Source organism: Terrapene carolina, unplaced genomic scaffold (assembly GCF_002925995.2).
Source record: "Terrapene carolina triunguis isolate 2854851 unplaced genomic scaffold, T_m_triunguis-2.0 Scaffold62, whole genome shotgun sequence".
Classification (NCBI taxonomy): Eukaryota; Metazoa; Chordata; order Testudines; family Emydidae; genus Terrapene; species Terrapene triunguis.
Genome location: NW_020664413.1, coordinates 20,360,050 through 20,371,628, shown reverse-complemented (window position 1 = coordinate 20,371,628; position 11,579 = coordinate 20,360,050). Strand labels below are relative to the sequence as shown.

At 36.1% G+C, this 11,579-nt stretch overlaps 1 protein-coding gene across 1 annotated transcript in view; it reads left to right on the top strand.

Annotated features, from left to right (window-relative positions):
• Positions 1–238: 238 nt before the first annotated feature.
• Positions 239–11,579, top strand: part of LRP1B (LDL receptor related protein 1B) — a 1,279,381-nt gene continuing 1,268,040 nt past the window's right edge. Inside the window, exon 1 of the mRNA XM_026647738.1 lies at positions 239–382. Coding sequence (XP_026503523.1) covers positions 301–382 — 82 coding nt within the window. The 5' untranslated portion in view covers positions 239–300. The remainder of the gene's footprint in view (positions 383–11,579) is intronic.

Sequence of the window (11,579 nt, the reverse complement as noted above, 5' to 3'; positions counted from 1 at the left end):
TCAGTGATTAATCAGTGAATTCCCATCCTCTGGCATCTCACTGCCCCTCTTGCGTGATGTAAGATCAGACGTACTCTGCATTGAAAAGTCAAGACACACAAGCTGCTCTCACACACATACACCTCGCAATCCTGCTGAAAGCAGGGAGAAGGGAGGCAGCCTGGGCTCATTTAGCAGACGAATTCCCATTGACATTTGTAAATTACGCAGCTCGATTGCAGACTTGCTGCTGCTGCTGATTTACTGAGTGTGCAGCCAAGCAACCCCGGCAGAGGAGGACGCTTCAATCCGGCTACAACAATGTCTGAGTTTCTTTTAGCCTTAGTAGCGATCTCAGGATTATTTCCTGTTGCTAAGGTGCTGGCAGTGGGAGCCGATCGAGGTAAGGAGAACACTTTATTTTCCTCTGAGATGATTTGGAGAAGTGTCTAAAACTTCCTCCTGCAGCTCAGCTCAGCTGCATGGGACATTTGTCTCTGCCATTGCTTCTAGGGCTGTTAGTACAAAAGCAAAAATAAGATCAGGTAGAGGCATGCAGCACGAAAAGTATCTTCCTGCGTGCACAGCGGACTATGATTTGACTTAGCTGCCTGTGACAGGCTCTGCAGATGTTCGTATCAGATTTCACTGTAGTAGATGCTCTCTGACTGTGTTGCTTATTGCAATGCATTGCAAACCTTTGCGGTCTCTTCTTGTTAACGGTTACACTGTCTGCGAATCTACCTTTCAGTCCTCAACTTGTATTTCGGTAACTTCCTTACCTGCTGCAAAGCAGCATCTCTCGTGCTGTAATTCTCTCGGGGCTGATTTCCTGTATCCAGGCTGAGCCTTCTGGGGAAGGTACCTAGTGTGCTACCAGCGTCTGAGCGAATGCTACAGTTTAAGCTGTGGCTATGCACAGGAACAATAGGTCATAATCCTTCTCTCCCTATTTTATATTGAAGCTTTGCAGCCCAGGCACTTGTAGTACCTTGAGATACAAACAGTGATACACTTTCAAGCACAACTTCTTTTTTATCGTCTCCTCAGTAGGGTATTGCATTAATGAGCTAACTAAAACATACAAAAGCAAGAATAAACCAAGATGAGGTGAACTTTCAAGCAAGAACGTCGGGTTTATTTTTTTAGAGCCTCTCTGAAGTTTTGTAACCTCTCTCGGGCGCAAACAGAGCAAAATGCACACAGATCAGTAACTGAACCCGATCGATGTTCACATGGGCATGATTAAATGTATCATTATGCATTATGGAAACTTGACTATTAAGATCATCTCATTTTGACTGATAATGCTCAGGCTTTTGATCTAATTAGAAACAGATAAATGAACCTTATACCAATGTCAGATAGGAGGGGATGGGGAGAGAATGGATCACTGAATGATCTAATGGCAGTGTTTATATGAAGGCAGTTATGTATTGACTTTAAATTATTGCTTCATTATAAAAAAACAAACAAACAAACAACCAGGCATGAATTGTGATGCTTCTATCCCATATGGTGTTAAAAATTGAAGTATGTACTTTGTGTTAGAGGGGTGTGTGTGTGTGTGTGTGTGTGTGTGTGTGTGTGTGTGTGTGTTACCATACAATCTGTATGGTAACGCTAGCTGAGGGTTTTCTGTGAGTAGTTTTATAAGGCTAGTCAGTGGTGTATTTTTTTTGCAACTGCTGATTGGTTCTACCTTTCAAAGAAGCTTCTAAAACTATTTCCAGAGATCCTTTTATTCAATTCCACTACTTTATCATCCATTTGATTTCTGAACTTTATTTAAATAGTGTGAAGTTCATGAGGGGCTAAATAAAACTGCACAGCTAAGTAATAAAGAATACAGAACCTTTTAGCCAAGGCACTAAAATTAAGAAGTTGAAAGAGTAACTATTTTCCTGTCTTAGGAAGTCTTTGATGAAAGACGACAGAATCCCTTGGGCTGGAATTAAGTTTAACTGTTCCTTATACTGACAGTATTTGATGCTATTAATAGACTGACTTTGCTATATGATGCTTGAATTAAATATTTTTAAAAGTAGGATTTAGGTCATCTTTGTATTTATTAAGCACAAGAGTGTTATCATGTTGATTTGACTAAAAGTTTTTTCTGTAGATCAAGAATTATTAAACAGTAAAACCCATTAGATCAGATTACTTTCTAGCTCCTTAGCCTCTAAAGTACACAACTGAAGAAATGAGACAGCATTAAATATTGTCATATTCAATTTGCTAGGAATTCATTATAGTTACATTTATAATAAAATCTATGATGCATTGAATGTGCATTATGAAACTTGGAATGTTCTACATCATACACATTGGCTACTGACTTGTTTACTGACTGTTTAAAACTCATTTGAACAAGTACAAATGGCTTTAGATAGATTATTTCAGGCACAAATTTCTGCTATAATTGGACTACCAAAACTGTTAAGTCAGTGGAAATTGACTGGCTATTAAAAAATTAAATGGATGGTTCACACCACAAGCTGGAAAAGCAACCCTCCTTGACTGGCTAGCAAAGAGACAAGTATCACCGTGGGATCACAAACGTATATATTAAAACATGGCATCATAAGATGCCAGGCTGTAGCGCAAGAAACAGGTTGACATTCAATATAATGCTACCTGCATAGCCTAACACTAAAGGTTCTAGGAGACTCTGCTCGGTTTATGAATGGTACAAATGGTGTTTCTATGATGCAGTGTTGTATATGAAGAATTTTGATCACACTAATGCCAGTTTGTTGGAAGAACTTCAAGAACTTTCCAAGATTTGCACAAAATAGTCTGAGTGTATTTCAACAGCAGTAGCCTGACTACATCAGTGATCTTGTGAATAAAAACCTTAGCTATTAACCATTTTGTGAAGCTGTATTGTAATCTAACCTGGTGTACCCTGCTCAGTGTTGGAGTTTAGCAGATGACAATTGATTCATGAACTGAAGATTCTGATTTTAACTTTTGTTTTAATGTTTGTTTTTGTTATATAGTTCGTATTCATTTAGTGTACACCAAAATGGACTGTTGGCTTAAGTTAGAATCAATCCAGTTTTAAAAAGGCAACATCATTCTAAAACATGCCATCCAAAAGAGTAGGATAAATCAGATTCACTTAGAATCAAGTAAGTCATCATATCATCATGACATGTCTTATCAAAGCATAGTGTGGTACAAATTAAGACTTAAAAGACATAGTGTTTAAAAATGTCAAATGTTCTCAACATAAGTGATTCAGAATGTACCACACCTGGAAATGGTGTTACATTTTCATGTCAGATAATGTTTGGGACATATTGTAAAAAGCACTGACTATACAGAAATTGGTTTTCTGTATTAAATGTTTAAAGTTTGTCAAACATGATGGGTTGCAATTTATCCAAACTCCCAAATTTGAAATGCAATAGTCACAGTATTGACTGAAAGGGAACTAGAAAAATATCCTGGATTTTATCAGATCTATTCTGCCACCAAAATGAGGTCACTACTGCTCTATTTTATATAATAAATAATAAACGGTTGGAGATGAGAGAGAAGTTGGGGGAAAAGAGAGGAAAGAAAAGAATAGGGGACAATAGAAAGGAATGGAAAAGCATTGGGAGGAAAAAGAAAACAAGGTCTATGGCGAAGAGGTTCATTTATTAATTTAGAAAAGTCATTAGCTTTGGCTTAGTTTTCAATTGTAACATTTTAAAGGAAGTTCATGGAACTAGTCACTCTTGAGGTTCTCCTACCCATAAAGCTAGATCTACTACAATAAATGCTGGAAAAATGCCTGATAACAGGTGACAAGTCTAGGTACAGTACATATATTACCTGCTCTATCATAGATGGGCAGAAGAGTTTCAGAAAAAGTGGGTAACTCCTGTAATTATGTTAAGAGTATCAGATGGTACTGTAGTTTCAGAAGGCAGTACTTAATGATTTCATCAATGAAATTTCTTGAAGGGTGGTGAAGGAGACATGTCATCCTCACGTCCTCCCCACAAATGTTTGTCATCTTAATGTCTCCCCTAACCCAACTGCAGGATTCTCACCTAATCCCATGTGCCCAACTTTTTTTTTTTTCTGCTCACCGTGAGACATGAAATCAGAATTTTTACAGAATCAGACAGATGCCGTAATGAGAAGATGTCAGTTTACTTAAAACTCATGAATTACCACATAACTGAATCCATTGCACACATTTACTTCCCCCTACCCCATTTTTAGTTTAAAAAGTATGTATTCCCCTTGGTTTTTTTTAAAGCTATTTTGGATCCAAGGGATGAGATACACAAGCAGGAAGGGTGGGTTATCATGGAAACTACTCCTTTCTAGATTCATAAACCTCACTAGAAATCTCTTGAATCCACGTACAAGGGAATTTACTGTTTGTTTGTTTTTCCCTAATGTCTCTTGATCACATTTAAAGTTTGGCAATACATTTAAATATACCTTAGCATGTAATTGCCAGGTTTAAGAGTCAGATGATTTCTGCTCTGAAACTATCTGCAAATAGTCATAGCGAATGTGTTTTTTAAGCTTGACTCCAATCACCTTATTAATACTTTGCTGTTTTAAGTAGAACATGGAAAAATAGTTGTACTCTACTCTGCCAAATGGAGCTGCTCCTTGTCAATCCAGTGTAAAGTAGTCTCAGTCTTAAAACAGGCAAATTCAAATAAAGCTGTTTCAGTGCTTTAATATAGAGGTGCCTGTTGTCATACTTAAATTTCTATATATCTATTAATATATAGAGAGAGCAGTACTGTACCCACAAAGGCAATGGTTACAAGGTCATGGTGACATTTCCCAGTTGTTTACTGTGAAAAACAGTTTTACAGAGAGCTTGGTTTGCTCCTAAAAATTTATTTATCATTGGAGAAGCAAAGTTATCTAGAAGGGAGAAAATAGAAGGGCATTTAGGACAACAGTTTTTTAAAAAAAGAAATGCCTTAATGATGCAGTTGCAAATGAAAATAAGTGAAAGATTTCCATAAGAACATTTTTATTCACTAGTGCAATTGCAGTAGGTAAAATGCTTGTGTGCTCCCAGCTGAGTATGCAATTACATGTGCAAAATACTGCCATTTTCAAAACAATCAGGTAAGTGTGTGTGTGAAGGCTTGTTCATAGAGGATATGCATGTTAATTAGCCTACTAGCCATGTCCTCCTTTGCGCTAAGCAAATAGGTTTTACTTGTTTTAATGAAGGAAAAAAAATCTGTCAAAAAACAAATTATAAAAGGCAAAAGTCTTAACATCAAAATATAGTAGAGAAATTTTGTTTTCCTCCAAACCTCTTCTTAATTCCTTAGAGGTTTAAAGCTATTCCTGCTCCAGATTAAGGTAGCGATCCTGCTAAAATTTACATAGATACTTAACTTTACTCACAGGAGTAGACCTCCTGGAGATTTTGGGACTATTAGCATGTGCACAAGCCTTTACAGAATAAAGGTTAAAATGCATCCTCTTCTCTTAAATTATTTTCCATGTACATTGAAAACCTATAGGGTTTTTTGGCATTTCCACATGCAAATTTAGCAGCAGCTACATGTTTATTTGGGCTGTGATTATATATTTTTTTATTTGGGATGCTACAAATGAAAGTTATAATATGCGTAAGTATTAAATGTAACTTACTAATGTCTAAAACCATTGTTACTGTACATACATTGCTCTGTTATCTTTTTTCACTTAAATTGTGTTATTTCAGATATTATTCTGTATTATCACTTTCCCAAATGAAATAAAAAATAAGGTTTTCGGAATGAAATCTCTCCTTACTTTTGTTTTGTAATTAGCACCTAATTATGTTGAAAAATCCAGTACCATTTTTAAATGACTCTACATACCTCAGCCTACCAATGTAATATTCATTCAATGTAACTATGCAATTGTTTCTTTGCTCTTAAGTGCCATCTATTGAAAAAGATTACCGGTAAAGCATGTGTATGTGCAATTGTATTCCAGTTAAGGATTTAGTTGTCAACCATACAGATGAAAGTTACTTTGTACTTTTTGGTATCCTATTTCTGAAATGCAAAACTTTCTGTTTTTAATATATTTAGCAAAGTGAGATAACCAGAGGTCTAATTCTGAGTTCTTTTAAACCAGTCAATGGAATTACATGGGTACTTGACTTCCGTGGATGTACTCTTGGTTTACACTGGTGGAAGACCCTAATCCGGTATTGGGACAACTATAAATGGATGCAGCTATCAGTGCTAGTAGGTTTTGATGCAGGATTGTGCACCAATGAATGCAATTCCAATTAAAGTCAATGGGAGTCTTTTAAATTTAATGGGAATTGCACAGGGCACTTAGTGATGCAAAGAAAATTATAATAAGCCATAAAATTTGCAGCCAGTGGTCTGTTGTTCACTATATTATCTGTGTGATTTTTAGATTGAAAGATGCTCACAGCAGGAAGTTTGTCTTCCAAGATACTTGTAAAACACCAGGCACTCCTATTGCACTTTTAAATTATATAATATATAACATAATTACCTATATCTAAATAAAATTGGAATTAGTCTTTGTATTTATTTTGTTTGTGACCTCTGTTGTGCTGAAGTGATTCTGTCAATTGATCATATGACCTTAGCAGAAAAATGCATCTCTCAGATAGCAGGATTTAAACAGCAACCAATATTTGTTTCTGCAGTCATTAGGTCTATCCAATTAATAGAAAAAGAGTTGCTTCTTTTGAACTATTGGATAATGCTAGTCTTTGGGTAGGGTGCTTTGAATTGTCATTCTTATTTGGTTAAAATATAGTAGAACTCTTTTTGTGGGGGCGGGGGAAATGGATCTTACTACAATAAAAGGTCCAACTACTGTATATAACACCTTATAATGTATTCTTATTATCAGTTGGATGTCCCTAAATAACTTTTCACACACTGCTTCATCTTGAATGATTTGGCCTTCCAGCAGAACTGCATACTGTTGAAATACAGTAGAAATGCTTTAGAAATAAGAGCGTACATATTTCTTCTTCTGCTAAGATCAAGGTATGGTGGACTATGTCTTGTTTTTATTCCTATATCAATAGGATATCACTTCCTAACTTTTGTATGACACTGAATTGAATGACTTACCTTTTTAGTATAACAGGATAGGTGCTATTGAAATAAAGCTTAACTTTAGAAATAAGAATATGTATAATTCCTTGAGGATTCCACCACCACTGAGTTTTTATGTAACGGCAATTCATAAGCTCTTCACTCTTTCTTGAAATGAACAAAGAAAACTTTCAGAATAAGAAGTTATAGCTTTGTTCCTTTTGGGATATGTAGGGGGTCTGTGTAGAGGTGTGTGTGTGTATATATATTCACACACACACATATACATATCTATATATACATCTATATATAATTTTGGGGTGGGGTCCTGGGGAGAGGGAAGGGGAATATATATGCAAGAGCAAAATGTAGATGTTATCCTCTGCAAATGCAGTGCTTTTCTTATGAGGCTTTCTTTCAGAAAGGGAGAATGTACTGTTGACTGCAAAAAAACAAACAAACAAACAAAAAAACCCCACCAAAACAGATTGGCAGTAGAACAAAGTGCACTTAAAAAATCCTCATGCACTTGTACATATAATATACTTTAAGTGAATAATGTTAATTTATCATTTCCTAGATGAAGACATTTGAAAACCTGTCTTTAAAGAATACAGTGATGATATCAGAGAGATGTTGGTACCTCTCTGAACGTGACATGCACTTTTTTTGGGGGGGAAGGGGGGAGAGACCACTTTTGTCCACATATTTACATAGCCATTACGTATGGCCAAACAGTTTTTAGGAGTAATTTTAAAACTTTGGAAGTATCAAACTACTAACGTGTCATCCTTTCTTGAAAATACTCTTTTGAATGAATGTCATCAGATTGTCCACGTTGTGAAAATACTTACCAGTAAGTCTTACAGCAATGTGTGTCTATCATGAAGTATCCCAAACCACTTCACAGAATGTGAGTCAGATTTTCAAAGAATACCTCATTCGTGCATACAAATACTGTGATTGCAGGGGAAAAGAATGGTTTTGTGAACACATGGCTAGTTAGACACACAACTGTGTGTGCAAATGCCCAATTTATATGAACAATGTTGGTATTTGTGTAAAAATAAATGTGAATTATGGAATATTTACTTGACATTTTATAGGAAATCTTGAAATTACAACTTAACTAGGACACCTTTTGTTCAATACATCATCCAAAAGACAGCAGATACAGTAGAAAAGTCACCCTTGTATTCAGGCAATGGGTCAGTACTGTCTCAGAAATAGGGCTGGTTTAAAAACAATCCACTTTTCTCACAATTTAACATAGCAATATTTGTTTTTATCAAAATAATTGGAATTTTTCATTTATCAAAACTTAATTTTCTTTCTTAAAACCATTTTTTGGTAAATGAAAAATTATTATTTTGATAGTGCTTTGATTAAAACATAGACTGATAACTTAAAAAGGTCGGAAATGTGAAAAATTGAGTGTCAATATTGTTGACGTTTAAGAAAAATCATTTTTGAAAATTTGTTAAACTACGTTAAAGGAAACAGAATTCATTACATTTAGAATATGAAATGTAAGGGCAGGATGGCTTTTACATTAATATTCAGTAAATTCACCTCACTTTCTGCTTTCATTGCGGGTTAAGTGAAAATAATGAGGATGGGGCTTGGAGGAGGGAGACTCCTCACAGCTTGAATTATGCAAATATTTTTGCACCCCTTGCTTTAGTGGCCTGATCCAACCCCCCTGAATACAATGGAAAGGCTTCTGTTGATTTCAGTGGACTTTGAATCAGGTCCAAAATTCAGTCTTGGTCTGAAAAATGACTATGTAAATAAATACGGCACCTTCTCATGCAACAGATAAATTTTCTGTGGATATTTGCAACCAAATCTGCTTTGCTTAAAAAATCATAAAATAAAAGTTTACTAATGGCACTTCTGCGGAACTAACACATCTGTGGGAGAGTAGACTAGATTATTTTCCTGTTCACGCAGAAACAAGATGTGGTTACAAACTTCTATTTTCAATATACTTATGAATCCCATTCATTTCAAGTTCAGTCCTCCCCTTGCATCTGTCCAAACCTATAATTTTTTTCCCTCAGATTTTCCAGAGGTCGGAATCTGAAGACTATGGGGTAGTATAAATGTAACTAGGGGCAGTGTTTGGCTTGCAGAATCTCTAGTGCTGATGATGGACAATTCAGAAAGAATCTAGCTTGACTCTCAGATTCCAGGCTGAGTTTGTAGAACTGGTAGTTAATTAAAAAAAATTTTTTTTCACTTGCAAACTCAGTAAATGTGATTTGGAAGGCATTGCAATTCAGCAAATTAGAATCCCACAATGTGACATGTACTGTATCAATTTTCAGATTAGAGTACCTTTTTAGAGTACCTTTTGGCTGTGAACATCTCTAGGTTTTATCACTCTAGGTACAGGCACTGACAAGGTTTGAGCTCACCTGAAAACAAGCTTAATGAGAATGTAGTGTATCAGGCTGTGTGGTAGCGACTTTGACCTACTAGAAAAAAGGAATTATGAGGGGTCAGGGACACGATCAAATAAACTACAATAGCTATTCAACTGAGAAATATATGTGCAGAGAGGAAGCCTCATTATTTATTTTTGTAATAAAAAGGTGAGAATTACTTGTGCATAGCTATATTTGAACTTAGAGATGGAAAGGTGATTGTGGATAGGCAGATGAAAATGATTTGGGACGGAGGGGTGAAAAATCAAACTCTGGATTGAATTCTGTTTATGGCCAATATTTTAAACCAAATAGTTTACGCCTACATTTAGTAGGTCACAGTAAGAATAATAAACAACAAATGTGACGTTGTATTTAAAATCATGAAATTTTACAATGTACAAGAGATACAGAAGAAGTTAAAACCACAAAAATGAAAACTAAAGCACTATGCTATGCTTACCACTTTTCAGATCAATATGTCCTCATGCTTTTATTAAAACAATGAAAGGCTAAATCTGAGAGAGAGAGAGAGGGTATTCGACAGACTCAAGGTTTCCGAGGTCATGATACAAACTGAAGTAGCTGAACAGTCCAGCAGTGCTGTATGCCATTTCTGTCAGAATGTATGAGGGGTGTGTGTGTGTGTGAATATATATAGAATCTTGGTGTATAGAGAGCAGCATAAAATATACCATTAAGTAGAGCAAAGCTATTAGCACTTTTTTTGAGTAGACAAAATCTCATGCCCTGACCCAAATGGCCCATTATTGCACTTCTTCAAACTGGAACAAGTTATTCAGATCAGAGTGCATGTACAGCCTTACCTGAATCGCCTGCTTCTCCTGCACTTGCTCAGATGTACTGAACTATGTCCATTACATTTTTTTTTCTGGTCTTGGAAGAGCTGTGACTAACCTCCCTGTGCATAATGCTACCTGCTTACTCTGTAGGTTATACTGCTCTTGAGAATTGGTGTTTGCTAATCTGCTACTTCTCCATTTTTTTTGTATAGAGTTGTTACCCTCATATCCAATAATCTACAGGAGAGTTTTACTTAAATGTGTTTAATTTCCTTTTTTATTTCTTTCCCACATGTTAAATAGTTGGGGTACTCAAAATTTCCAGCCTTTACAATTTACGTTGCCCTATCAACGTTTTCTTTTCCTTGTAGAAATTTTTCATGTCACTATTTTAATTTTGACTGCTCTTGGGGCAGTAAGAAGTGAGCACCAAACAGATGAGTGAAATTCAGAATTAGTGTACAAATACAGCATGTGCATCTCAATATTCAGAGCCCTTTTTACGGCGTGTTAAAAGTACAAGTTTGCCCCAGTCTTTCTACTCTCAACATTGGTATAGTGCAATTGTAATTGTGGCTGCTCAGACTCCTCAAAATTTGGTCCAAAAGGCAGAACACGCACTCTTAACATCCTGATCTTGTCATGAGCTCCTGCACCTGAGCAGAGCCCTATTCACTTCAGTTAGCGACTGCATGGTTTCAAGGGTCCACTCATGCAGAGCTTATAGCAGGACAAAGATCTCTGCTGGTATAGTCTCACCCTCAGTACTGCATTCATTTGTGATCGCAATACTACAGACACAAATGGAATAGAGAATGGAAATAAGGAGAGAGAAAAGGGTAATGTAGGGAGAGATTAAAGTTATAGGATTATTTTGTTTGGGAAGGAGCACAAGAGCAGATATGAAAGGAACAGGGTAGTCTCCATTTTTAAAAAATGACCGCTTTTACCAACAGTTACTGCATATTGATATTTGACTGACCACACTTTCCCCCTCCTATGTAGACTAGCAGATATGTGGCAACATTTGGCAAATATTAGTATTGCTTCTTACAAGCGGTGGTGAAAAGTTTATTTTGGTGAAGTTCTATGGCCTTTGTTATCTAGTAGGTCAGACTAGATGATCACAATGGTCCCTTCTGGCCTTGGAATCTATGAAATTAAGTCTATGGCTCTCTTGTTTGGAAATACTTTATGACCTCCTTGGAGGAGTTGCTCTGGAAACGAATAGGATAATAAATGAATTCATGAGTGATCCATTGTTAATGAGAGTCTCAGTGGTACTGTCCTGAGTGTCATGCTAGTATGAT